At 32.8% G+C, this 13,177-nt stretch overlaps 2 protein-coding genes across 3 annotated transcripts; one reads left to right on the top strand and one right to left on the bottom strand.

The window, feature by feature from the left end:
• Positions 1-1,031: 1,031 nt before the first annotated feature.
• LOC105832702 (putative GTP-binding protein 6) lies at positions 1,032-6,859 on the bottom strand. Of its 2 annotated transcripts, none has more exons than XM_028188784.2 (4): positions 6,721-6,859; positions 1,644-2,716; positions 1,370-1,556; positions 1,032-1,288 (listed from the first exon to the last, which is right to left on the bottom strand). In XM_028188784.2, exons 2-4 carry the CDS (start codon positions 2,667-2,669, stop codon positions 1,047-1,049), a joined length of 1,455 nt encoding a protein of 484 aa, XP_028044585.2. In that variant the 5' UTR covers positions 2,670-2,716; positions 6,721-6,859; the 3' UTR covers positions 1,032-1,046. The 2 variants fall into 2 exon arrangements, with proteins under 2 accessions (XP_028044585.2, XP_012529333.2); XM_012673879.3 differs by having other exon boundaries at positions 6,690-6,828.
• A 728-nt stretch (positions 6,860-7,587) lies between these two features.
• On the top strand, positions 7,588-13,078 carry LOC105832701 (dynamin-binding protein). The gene is made up of 9 exons (XM_028188783.2): positions 7,588-7,728; positions 7,834-8,011; positions 8,169-8,287; positions 8,373-9,833; positions 9,921-10,070; positions 10,329-10,949; positions 11,037-11,219; positions 11,310-11,906; positions 12,427-13,078. Exons 1-9 carry the CDS (start codon positions 7,639-7,641, stop codon positions 12,619-12,621), a joined length of 3,594 nt encoding a protein of 1,197 aa, XP_028044584.1. The 5' UTR covers positions 7,588-7,638; the 3' UTR covers positions 12,622-13,078.
• The last annotated feature ends 99 nt before the right edge of the window (positions 13,079-13,177 follow it).

The following is a 13,177-nucleotide window of genomic DNA, read 5'->3' as shown; positions in this document are numbered from 1 at the left end:
GATTATGTATAATTACAATTATGGAAAGAATACATCTCTTGGAAACCATAGAATTTTAAAAAGATAAAGTTTCACAGTTTTCTTTATTTTAAATATTCTAAATTTTTTTAGAATAATTAAAAATTTTTAATTTCTTTATATTTTATTAAAAAAGAATCACAAACTCCGATCTTAAAGATGTAAAAAATTTATTTTTCGCGACTGCGTTTTGGCAAATTATTGAAAACATTACGATAATGTCGCTTCCAGTCTAATCAGCGCTTGTAGATGCCAATAGGGATATTACAGAGTTCAGAGCGCAGAGCGATAAGCTTAGCTTTAAGTACGAAATCCTATTTACAGAGTAAATAAACTTTATAAATTGTATACTTACTTCGCCCGTGCCTAAGCGCCGTGATAAAGTCTTTAATCTCGTTAATAGCCCTAACGAGTATCTCTCTTGGGTGAAATTTTAAATCATGCCATCTAATTGTAGAGAAACACGTGCTAAGCACGTGTACATGCCGGGTTGTAAAAAGAAATGACTTTTTGGCAGCATGCCGCGCCCAAGGATATTCCTAAGATTTCCAAGTGCGTTCTTTATATATGCACACGCGTGAGTCATTCAGACAAAAAGCATTCTCGATAATTTAGATATTTATATATACATTTAATATGTATGATTTCTCTGATAACAATGGAGATACATGTGTGTTCGTTATCTTCTCACTATACATTTAGATGCAAGTTACAATTCATAAATCATGCAATTTAATATTAAAGATTTTTGATATGTCTAACATGTGAAATTTAAAGTATCTTTTTTCGAAGAAAATAATTATTTTCTGTAAAATTATGATGTTATTAAATGCTAATGAAGTATGTGGTGATAATGATAGATAACATATAATCAATGTTTAATCATAAAATAAATAAGAGATTAATTGAAAAAAAGAATATTCAATGTCATCAAATTATTTTAGATCCTCACACAAAAAATGCCTTAAACTCTTCTTATATAAAAGGAAAGAAACATTGCAGAAGCTAAAACGTATGTATAAAATGTTTTATTGCTTTGAATTATTCGTTGCTAAAAATTTCTTAAACTTTTGAATAGTGACCGCAGTAGTGATCACTTCCATAATTAAATACTGGGCATTGTCTGGATCTGATTCGGCGTTCGTCACTGTCGTCATCTTGTACAACCAGCTGGCCGCGAGACTGCCGGATTTTACCCTCGCGCGTATACTTAATAGTCCAGTGGTGGTTAAAAGGACCTCTTGTATCTTCAAGCGCAACAAATCGATTCCTGGAAATATTTAAACAGTTTCGTCACACATAAATTGCATCCATTCGATTCATTAACGGTGACAATGAATTCTCTTTGCACCTGTTAGATTCTTGGCGGAGACGGCAATCGCATCCGTGGGTGCGGGGTTACTTTCAACAAGATCACATTTATTGGCGACGTCGATTATCGGACGAGCGTCCAACATGAGTTTTATCGTATTCTGTACATGCTGATATTGCGCCTGCATATCCGGATGACTGACGTCATATATGTGAACTATCACGTCCTAAGAAAGAAAATTCTTAAGTTGTGAAATTTTTTTGTTAAGAGAGAAAAGTACGGAAGAGAGAGGGATAACGTAAACTCGACGTACAGCGTTTATAGCATCTTCTAGGGTCACAATAAATGGTTCAATCAAAGTTTCGGGCACGTCTTGAATGAATCCAATGGTATCCATGTACAAAACTTTTAATCTGTTGGGTAAAATCCCTTGATGCGCGGTTGTATCAAGGGTTGCGAATAATTTGTCTCTAGGCTGTAAAGAGCCGTCATCCGTGAGCGCTTTTATCAAGGCGGTCTTCCCCGCGTTTGTGTAACCGACTACAGCAACCGTGGGAAAGGCATGGTTTTTGCGGTGGGTCCTGATAACCTGTCGATGCTGTTGCAGCTTCTTCAATTCGTTTCTCAATTTCTTCTCTTTGCCGTCGAGTAACAGTTTCATCTTCTCCGTCATGTTTATCGCGCCGCTGCGGGTAATACACGTTTCAAGCATTTTTTTTCGAATATATGGTATCTCCGCTAAGGCTACCTGCAGTCTTGCTTCCGAAGTCTTCGCGTGCTCGCGGAATATCTGGATGACTATGGAGTAACGGTCATACACCGGTAGACCAAAGATCTTTTCCAATTCTCTAATTTGGACAAATTTCAGTAGATTGGTGCTAACAAATACGGCAGTGGGATTCTCAGATTTACGTAATTCCTTCTTTAGATCTTCCATCGCGCCGGTACCCAGCAGTTGCTTCTTCTGTAACGTAAGTAATGGGGCGTACTTCGCACCGACTACGCACCAGTTAGATAGAGTGTTTATTAGTGCGACAGCCTCGGCCATTTGTAGTTCTGGCGAGGTGTTTCTCTTCTTGTCTCTACCCCATTTTATGTATGGTTGTAAAATAAACGTCCTGTGCCCGCCAACTGCAATGCCCAAATAACTACTGGCGAGCTCGATGTACGCTTGCTGCTCCTTCTCATTCTCAACGGATATGTATTCCTCGGAGTCGTGATTCAAACGACAAATAATATTTTGTAGCAGCATTCCCGTGCTTTTATAGACTGTATCAACTTTGTTACACACTTGCACATTCCGTTGCGCAATATTTAGGATTTTCCGCATACAGTGCATTTTGCAAAAATATTGTCAGTTTCGTCACTTAATATAATAATCGCTAACTATACACAATATTCAAAATTATTATACACTGAGAGAAAAGAAAAATGCTTGCAATTACCATAATTTAACTATAATTTATAACCATTTATGGTATCAACTATACATTTGTAATTCTTTTAACCACCCAAACAATTATTTATGCAAGTTATTAATAATTATTACTACGTAAATAAATGTAAAAAAAATAGTTATATTTTTTATGCAATTGTCTGCCTATTGCAGAAAATAATTTTTACAATGCTCTGTGTATTGTAAAAATTCGATATTTTATGCAACACTCTGTGTATTGTAAAAGTTCGATATTTTATGCAATTGTCTGCCTATTGCAGAAAATAATTTTTACAATGCTCTGCATATTGTAAAAATTCGATATTTTCTGCAATTGTCAGCCTATTGCAGAAAATAATTTTTACAATGCTCTGTGTATTGTAAAAATTCGATATTTTCTGCAATTGTCAGCCTATTGCAGAAAATAATTTTTACAATGCTCTGTGTATTGTAAAAATTCAATATTTTCTGCAATTGTCAGCCTATTGCAAAAAATAATTTTTACAATGCTCTGTGTATTGTAAAAATTCGATATTTTATGCAACACTCTGTGTATTGTAAAAATTCGATATTTTATGCAATTGTCAGCCTATTGCAGAAAATAATTTTTACAATGCTCTGTGTATTGTAAAAATTCGATATTTTATGCAACACTCTGTGTATTGTAAAAATTCGATATTTTCTGCAATTGTCAGCCTATTGCAGAAAATAATTTTTACAATGCTCTGTGTATTGTAAAAATTCGATATTTTCTGCAATTGTCAGCCTATTGTAGAAAATAATTTTTACAATGCTCTGTGTATTGTAAAAATTCGATATTTTATGCAATTGTCAGCCTATTGCAGAAAATAATTTTTACAATGCTCTGTGTATTGTAAAAATTCGATATTTTATGCAACACTCTGTGTATTGTAAAAATTCGATATTTTCTGCAATTGTCAGCCTATTGCAGAAAATAATTTTTACAATGCTCTGTGTATTGTAAAAATTCGATATTTTATGCAACACTCTGTGTATTGTAAAAATTCGATATTTTCTGCAATTGTCAGCCTATTGTAGAAAATAATTTTTACAATGCTCTGTGTATTGTAAAAATTCGATATTTTATGCAATTGTCAGCCTATTGCAGAAAATAATTTTTACAATGCTCTGTGTATTGTAAAAATTCGATATTTTCTGCAATTGTCAGCCTATTGCAGAAAATAATTTTTACAATGCTCTGTGTATAGTAAAAATTCGATATTTTCTGCAATTGTCAGCCTATTGCAGAAAGTAATTTTTAGTTTAGCATCTCATAAAAATACTGCAGAATTACTTGCATCCAGCATAGTTCTACAGTTTTTGATAGGTTTCAACAATAGTTCCGTTGAATTACGTATTATAATTATATTTTTATAAATGAGATGCTAACTTCCAAAATCACATAATAGCATCTCACCGTATTTCGAATATACGACCACAGAAAAGACTAAATCTATACAGTTCTATCGTTTAAAGACGTCCTGTCAATAGTTCTGATGATTAAATTAATTTAAAAAAATTTTTTGTTACAAAATATACGTATATATGCGTATACGTCTGCGCACGTGGATTTGGTGTAACTGGCATCTCAGATAGACAAAATTAATTAATTAAAAAAATTTAGAAAGTATTTTTCAACATCTATCTTGATGGAAAACTTGTATTTATAGGTCTAGACATGAGATGTTGGTCGAATATCGACAGTTCTATTTCTTTTAACGCAGTTTCCATATAGATACGGACGCATACAATAATTTTCTAAAGAGTTCCGGTAATATAAATAATTAAAACATTTTTTAAATAATTATTTTGCCTGAAAAATTTGAATTTTGAGGGCTAGACGTGAGATGCTGTTCAAATATCAACAGTTCTATTTATTTTAACGCATTTCTCATATAGTTCCGGACGCGTTTAAATAATTGTTTAAAAAATGTTTTAATTATTTATATCACCGGAACTTTTTAGAATATTATTGTACGCGTCCGAAACTATATGAGAACTGCGTTAAAATAAATAGAACTGTCGATATTCGACCAGCATCTCATGTCTAGACCTATAAATACAAGTTTTCCATCAAGATAGTTGTTGAAAAATACTTTCTAAATTTTTTAAATTAATTAATTTTGTCTATCTGAGATGCCAGTTACACCAAATCCACGTGCGCAGACGTATACGCATATATACGTATGTTTTGTAACAAAAAATTTTTTTAAATTAATTTAATCATCAGAATTATTGACAGGACGTCTTTAAACGATAGAACTCTATAGATTTAGTCTTCTCTGTGGTCGTATATTCGAAATACGGTGAGATGCTATTATGTGATTTTGGAAGTTAGCATCTCATTTATAAAAATTTAATTAAAATACGTAATTCAACGGAACTATTGTTGAAACCTATCAAGAACTGTGGAACTATGCTGGATGCAAGTAATTTTGCAGTATTTTTATGATATGCTAAACTTTGAGATACTAACTTCACACACGTAGTAATTATTTGATATCATTTAACAGCCTGCCGTTAAGTAGTGGCCAATATTACCCAATAACCAGCATTTGTTATGAGGTTTCTACCTTGGTTTCTACTTTTGAGCACCTTGAAACTTTTCCAAGATATATTTTAACATTTAATCACAGTTGCTTTCTCATTCTTTTTAAATTTGAGCATTATTGAATGTATGTACATACATTTGAGTGTATTGTTTTTTCCTATTTAACTTTTTATTCTACTATACATTTCTAGTTATATAAATTTAAACAATAACATAACATTGTGCTAATATAGCATCATAAGCACGCTGATATCTTAACAGGCCTAATACAATATCATTTTTGAAGTTCTCATATCAAAATAATTATTTGATAAGTTAATTATAGTTTTACTGCTAATAATTTACTACTAATAGTAATTTATAGCTTACATGTGTTATAGTTTTTTAATACTGCAGTTTATATACTGAACAGATCATGTGTATGTACATATCTTTGCATATATTCTGCAATATTTTTTTATTTTGAATAAATATATAATTGAATACAAAACATGTTTTTTTTTAAATAAAATCAATATTTAAAAATTTATTGTTATGGTGACTCATATTATTATCCCTGTTCCTCTTCGATCCATCATGTAGCATTTTTGTAAATCATATTCTATGCAATAAATATATCACAATTTGAGTTTAGAATCTATTGAAGAACACTTTGATATATAAATGATATAAATAAATATAATTGTTAAGTTTTTAATTTTATTGAAGTAGTGATTATTAATTATAGAAATTGTAAATAATTGGCCATAATACCATTCTCCTTTATTAATTTTTATAATTACTTATAGTATTAGTTTTAAAATAATTTATAGTAAAATTTTTTTAAAGTTAATAAAAATATAAACACATATAATGTTAGTTTTATACTATAATAGTAATAAATATAAAAATGGAACTGTATAATTATTTTGCTGTACAACTATAGACAGAAATATCAAATACTTTTCTTTCAGTGCAGTTTTATCATATTATATACTCAGGTAACCAAATTTGTCAACAGCATGTATCGTAAATGTATGTTGCATACTATATTAGTATAAATTTAGTAATCGAGCACATTTAACTGTTTCTTCATTATAATATTATTAGAAATGTGTCAGAAAATAAGCATGTTCTATTCCTGCTTGTTATATGATGCTTGGCAAATTGTAATGATAGAAATTAAATTTGAAGAAAACACAATAAATAAGAATCTACTCTACAACTATAATTGAATTTGTTGACGATACTGTTGACTTGTGCTGCTAACATTTTATTCTGAGTGTATAAGATCATTAAACGTATTTTGATATTATATTCAATTTTTAATGACCACACAAAAGAATTAGTAAAGAAATAATTAATATAAGTACGTTTAAAAACTTATAAATGGTGGAAAATTACGATGCCATTCATTGTCTCACTATTCTTTATTATTTTCTATGAAACTTGGTCCATTTGTGCGAGGTTATGTTTAGTCTTTCTAACCTCATAACTGAGGTACACCGATTAATGTCTGATAAAATTCTTTTTCGCACGATATAATCTTGCTCACAAAAACTATTTAACGCATATAATGTTAATACGTGTATACACTAAAAATACGACGCATTCTAATTATACGAAATAATTAGAGCACGATTAGCGCGAACAGCATTCTGCGATCAGCTGATTCTACGAATTTACTTGATATCACTGATATGATACACGCGTAACGCAACACATACAAACTATCTATTGTAAGTACATAAACGATATGCTTATGTAAATTTATTACGATTGAATTTTGTATCATAAACTTTACATTCAACTTAAGTTTGTAAAATAGATTCCAATTGATTTCTAATTTCTATATCTAAATTTATAAATAGTGCAGATGTCTGAATATGCTTTGCATATATTTTGCTTAGAGACAGTTTAAAATGTGAAAGAATTTCCACAAGGAGAATGATTAAAATCTTTACTACTTTACTGCTAATAAAAACATTAATTTTCCTGTTTTATATTGGCATTGATCGTTATCGTAACAATTGTTGCAAAAAATGTACTTCAATTACGAATAATAATTATATGTCATTCATTTATCCGACACGTGGACGGTTTTTCTCTCATGGCAGTGTCATAATTTAATCTCTGCATAATTCGATTCACGCACACAGACAGGAGCGTATGCCACGTGACAGCCACTTATCGGAGCAGGGTCGCGGTCGGCTGTCAGGGCGTCTGAGTCTGAGGGCGTCAGGCGCCTCGCCAGCGCTTGCGAGACACAATATCGTCGCGTAGTATCGCTAGTTCAACGGATGCGGGTGCGTCGCAGCGGAAATGGAGCCGGGTACGCTGGCGAGGGTGCTGCACGACTTCCTCACCACCGTCGACGAAGAGTTGAGCCTTCCCAAGGGAAATTATTTCCTGGTATGTTCATACGCGCGAACGCTTGACGCCTAACCTAACGAGCAGTCAGGTGTAAACAGCTGAAAGCAATATGCAGGCTGGCGTTGCTATCCTTGTATCTTTCAGGTACACGAGATCGTAGACAAGCACTGGTGCCGTGGTCAGTCTCAAGATAGAGTTGGCAAGTTTCCTTTGAGTCATCTGCATAAAGTGGAGATTCCTCATTTTGGCGAAACAGAAAGACTGTTCGTTTCCATAGCCAGCTTTCCCGGACAAGAAACTGGAGATTTGTCTTTTGCAGAAGGTAAGATTAATGCTAAGACTATTGCTAAGATGTTGCGTTACTTTTCTTTTAAATATAAGATTAATTGTTTTAACAAACATATAAAGATGAAAGAATAATTTTTGAAGTTTTAATATCACAGAAATAAATGATGAAATTTAAATTCTTTCGATATTAGGAGAACTCATAATTGGAATGAGAGACATAGGTTCGGGATGGTGTATGGGGAGGATAAACTCCAGAAATGGAATTTTTCCAATGACACATACATGGGAACTGGATACAACAATGTTAAAGGTAGGACACTGAAAGTAATTACATTTTATTCATGTATCGAGTCTATGAATAAAATTGCTAATTATCATGGACATATTTCTTACAGAAAACATTAAAAAATAAACTGATAAGGAAAAGAGCCAAAGTAAAAACGACATTGAAGGCACAGCTCAATGAAGAATTGGATCTAGTTGCAGGAGAGACGGTCATTGTCACAGAAATTTTAGATGACGGTTGGTGTCGTGGAGTTGCAGAAGATGGCAAAGAAGGCATATTTCCTGAAGGATTTATATCCTACATAGGAGATCAAGATACAATTGACCATGAACAAATACCATGTGCAACTGAGAGCAATTTCATGTCTTTCTCGACAGTTCAAAATGGCACAATCTCCAAAGATTTTAGTGAAACCTCTACGAATTCTTACGCAAACTTTTCCGAAGAACCTGCTCCAAATTACTTTGATTTATTTCCAGAGGTGTTACCAACAACCAATAACATGGGGAACCCTCAACATAACAGTCACGTGAATTCTGTTGATATTAAACCATATGCTATAACATTATATCCATTTAATGCACAGTTTCCAAATGAGCTGAGCTTTGGAGCGGGCGAAGTAGTGCATCTTACAAGATATATCGATTCCGAGTGGATAGAGGGTACAATCGACGCTACTAAAGGCATATTTCCATCGTCTTACGTCAACATTATAGTCGATTGTGCAGAAGCGAAGCAACATCAAATCCAACATGAAGTAATTCCTGCAAAGAAAGATGCTTTGGAGCCGGGTGTTACTGTAAAAGTACTGTATACCTTTGATGCACAGATGGATGGCGACTTGAATGTCCACGAGGGCGAGAGTGTCACCGTGCTGGAAATGACCAATGAGGATTGGGTGAAAGTGAAAAATAAGAGCGGTCTAGTTGGTCTGTGTCCGCGGGAATATTTGAACTCGGTGTCCGAATGTTCGTTGGACAGTCTGCAGGAATCTAGTTTAGAAGACTTTGAAGACTTTGTGATGATTAGGCATAAGGAAGCAAAGGACGCTGTCACGAGCGAAGAACGTAATCCGAAAAGAATGTCGCAACCGCACAGGCCAGCACCACCGGCTCCAGCTCCAGGGAGAGTGCCGTTACAGAAAGAAACTGTTGCAAATGGAGAAGTATCTGCTCAAAGAAGAGGAATTCGAGAAAACGAATCTGCAATTAATAACACTGTAGACATGAGACAAAAGCATGCAGATCAACGACAGAATGTAATATCGGAATTAGTAATAACAGAAAAAGAATATGTTCGTGATCTAAAATTAACGTACGAAACATTTAACTTACATAATCCGAGTTTTCTCGAATCAAAAGGGATTGATGTCGTTACGTTGTTTGGGAATATTTTGGAAGTTATTCACGTTGCCGAGGAATTATTGGATATGATCTTGAGAGCTATGAAAGGTTGCGATGAGAACTTGCAAAAAATTGGGCCTTGTTTTGTGAAAATGGCTGAAAAATTGAAAAGTGTTTATGTCAAATATTGTGGAAATCATGAAGCTGCATTAGCTCTGTTAAAAAAGGTATTTTCTATATTTTTTAAAATTGATATAAAAGAGTTTATTATAATTTTAACTTACACAATCGAACCATATTCATTTGTATTTTAGTATGAAAATAATGAAGAAATTATGAAAGTATTTACTAAAGGTATTGAGACATTACGTCGTCAGGTTGCTTGCTTTGACATGAGCTCTATTTTGATAAAGCCGGTACAAAGAATTTTGAAGTATCCACTAATGTTATACGAATTAATAAAAGTAAGTATTAGTTATACAAAATCTATATAAAGAATTATATAAATTACTTATTTTGGAGGCAGTAAAAAGAAATCAAATGTTGAAATATATTTTTTAGAAGTGAATTGGTACGTCTGTTCTTAGCAACATTTGCAAAATTGAATTTAAATTACTTTTTAGATAAATCTATTTATGCATGTGTATGTTTAGATAAATCTATTTACGCATTCAAAGTTACATCATGTTGTAATATTTTTCTGCATGGAAAATAATTTTTAGTGTACAGAAGACAATCATCCAGATAAAGCAGCCATAATGGAGGCGTGGGAGGTTATGACAAATGTGGCAAGTTACATCAACGAGTACAAACGGAGAAGAGATATTGTATCAAAGTATTTAGAAAATGATAATACCTTATTTAGCAAAATGTCGAAATTAAGTATGCATTCTGTGGCGAAAATGTCAACAAGACTAAGCACGAGATTGTCAGCGAGTCTGGGATTGACAAACGTCGCAAACGATACCGAGTTTGAGGAGCTCGAAAAGCAATTTCGATCTATAGAGAAATGTACATGGCAATTGGTGAAAGATATTGAGCAATGTATCACGTATCTGAGTGATGAAGCTATGTCCGGTGAAGCAATAGCTGACTTACTGCTTCATTATTATCAAGAAAGTCCGACTATCGAGGTGAAAAAGCTACAGGATATAAGATCTATAATTTGGTCACAATATATGCGGGATTTCAAAATGTGTATCGAAAAAAAAGTCAGCGCACCATTGCATTTTCTAGCGACGCTATTGGAAGGGCCAGCGGTGTTGGTAGCGAAGAGGCACGATAAATTGCTGGATTACGACGCCGCTATTTCAAAGAGTGAGAAATATAAAGAATCAAAAATTGTAATTGTTACGTTATTTAATATTTATGTTTTATAAGCATATTATTTTTTTCGTAATTTTTTCTGATTTATAATTATATTGTCGTAGGTACAAGAAGAATTATTTACTGCTAAGAGTAATTACGAAGCTCTGAATCAACAATTGCTGGAAGAATTACCAATATTGCTGGACGCGGCGGCAAACATTTTAATTAATTGCATAAATGTTTTTGCCGGTGCCCGAAAATTACTAAGCGGAAGAATTACCAAGCAATATTTGACTCTTTGCGAGGTATTTGGATAAAACATTAGAACGATAGAAAACTTTCAGTTGGATAAACATAATTCAAAAATGATCGAAACATAACACGTTTTATTTTAGACATCATCACATCTATCGTCACAAGATGTACTGGAATCATTTCTTGTGAATCATAATTTAATATGGAATCAAATAACACGTCTCGCGTTTGCTGGCACAAATACCCGAGTAGACGAGGGTCCACGAGGATGCAAGCAGACCGAAGAACAGAGAGCCTCGCTTAGAGACAAATACACCGCAGATAAATTGTACGTGGTGGTTGAAGACATTTCTAGTACATCTACTTTAGATGTGGATGCTACAAGGGGTACGTTGGTTGGGGTCATTAAAAAACAGGATCCAATGGGAGACACGGCAAGATGGTACGTTGATACCGGAGCTACTCAAGGATTTTTGCCTTCTCAAAAACTGAGACCGGTTCAACGGCAAAGTCAGCACCATGATCAAATTGTATCGGATATCGCTGCTGTTGGGAGAAAAAGTTCGAGCCCTCCCAATTTAATGTCATTAGATTCTCCCGAGAAAGAGATTAAGAAGGTATCTTTGTCGCATCTGCAGGATCTGCTGTCGTTAGAGCAAGAAATGAAAGTAAATCACAATTATAGCAACGTTCCCGAAATGCCAAAAGTTCAAGTGTATCAGAACGTACACAGCGAAGTTAGTATTCTAATTAATATATAAGACCATATAATACAATTAAAATTGAAAACGGACCAATAACAGTGGCGAATCTTAGCTGAAATAATATTTCTCGTGTGATTTTATATACATCCTTTTAGTTCTTTCTGAACTGTGCTATTTTTTATCTTAAAAACCAGCTCTTAAAATGAACCCGAATAACTATCAATTTAATAATACTGTTATTAACAAGTATTTATAAGATCTCCCATCTTGAAATACTCTAAAGAATTTATCGCAAAAAATATCTCAGGATATAAATATAATGGCTCTCAGGATAAAATATATTTGGCTCTAGTCAAGAACCTGGAGAGCTGCGTTTTGAAACCGAAAATAATGGCGCTCAGTTTGAAAAAAAAACTAAAAAAAATGTTGATAAATGTACGTAAAATCATACAAGATATTATTTGAGCATTATAACTGTTATTGACTTTTTTTAGTACTTAAATATTTTAATATATGCTCCAATATCTTTTTATTAACATGATTCTATTTTTAGTTTTACTACGCTATGTATGATTTTGCTGGAAATATGCCGGGTACATTGCCTATTACTAATGGCCAAGCCCTGAGACTCCTCAGGCCTCACGACGAGAAAGGAAACAGTGAATGGTGGCTTGTAGAGAATCGTAACGGTAAACAAGGCTACGTTCCGCGGGATTATTTAAGCTCGCCCGTTAATCTAAAGTCATAATGATGGAACAAAAGTTTTATATTTTTAACATTATAATTTTATGCTAAAATTAAGATAAATAATTTGATTGCAGAACAATTAATCATTGATAGAAATTATTAATAGTATTTGTCAATATTTGAATTTTTTATATTATCTCATAAAAATGTATATATTATTGGTATATTAACAGATAATAATCCTTTTAGAATCTTTTTATCTAATCTGATTAAATCTAAAGATCTAGAAAAGATAATCAATCAAAATATTATTAGACATTTATCATTTACTATTTGAAAAGAATTTTTTTTAATTTCTTTGCTCTAGTTACTTAGGTTTATTCATTTGTATTTGATTTATATATATCTTTAAAATTTTTACATATTTTTAAGATTTTTGAATTATCGTTAAATTGTTATATGCATGTATAAATATGTTAAATTGTAATATATTCATGTATAAATTAGTGCTCGAAAAACATTAGGTGATTGAATAGTTCGCACAGTTTGAAGATTGAATGTCACATAGTTTGAACTTTTCGAACTGAAGGTATTTGAACTGTTTGAACTCGTTACAG

This window comes from Monomorium pharaonis, chromosome 2 (genome assembly GCF_013373865.1).
Source record: "Monomorium pharaonis isolate MP-MQ-018 chromosome 2, ASM1337386v2, whole genome shotgun sequence".
Classification (NCBI taxonomy): Eukaryota; Metazoa; Arthropoda; class Insecta; order Hymenoptera; family Formicidae; genus Monomorium; species Monomorium pharaonis.
This window is presented reverse-complemented; position numbering and strand designations above follow the sequence as displayed.

Coding starts and splice junctions, on each gene's coding strand:
- LOC105832702 (XM_028188784.2), bottom strand. CDS start 2,669: ATGCACTGTATGCGGAAAATCCTAAATATTGCGCAACGGAATGTGCAA. Junction 1,557..1,643: donor TAGAAGATGCTATAAACGCT/GTACGTCGAGTT, acceptor TTTCTTTCTTAG/GACGTGATAGTTCACATATA. Junction 1,289..1,369: donor CTCCGCCAAGAATCTAACAG/GTGCAAAGAGAA, acceptor AAATATTTCCAG/GAATCGATTTGTTGCGCTTG.
- LOC105832701 (XM_028188783.2), top strand. CDS start 7,639: ATGGAGCCGGGTACGCTGGCGAGGGTGCTGCACGACTTCCTCACCACC. Junction 9,834..9,920: donor CATTAGCTCTGTTAAAAAAG/GTATTTTCTATA, acceptor TTTGTATTTTAG/TATGAAAATAATGAAGAAAT. Junction 10,950..11,036: donor AATATAAAGAATCAAAAATT/GTAATTGTTACG, acceptor ATATTGTCGTAG/GTACAAGAAGAATTATTTAC.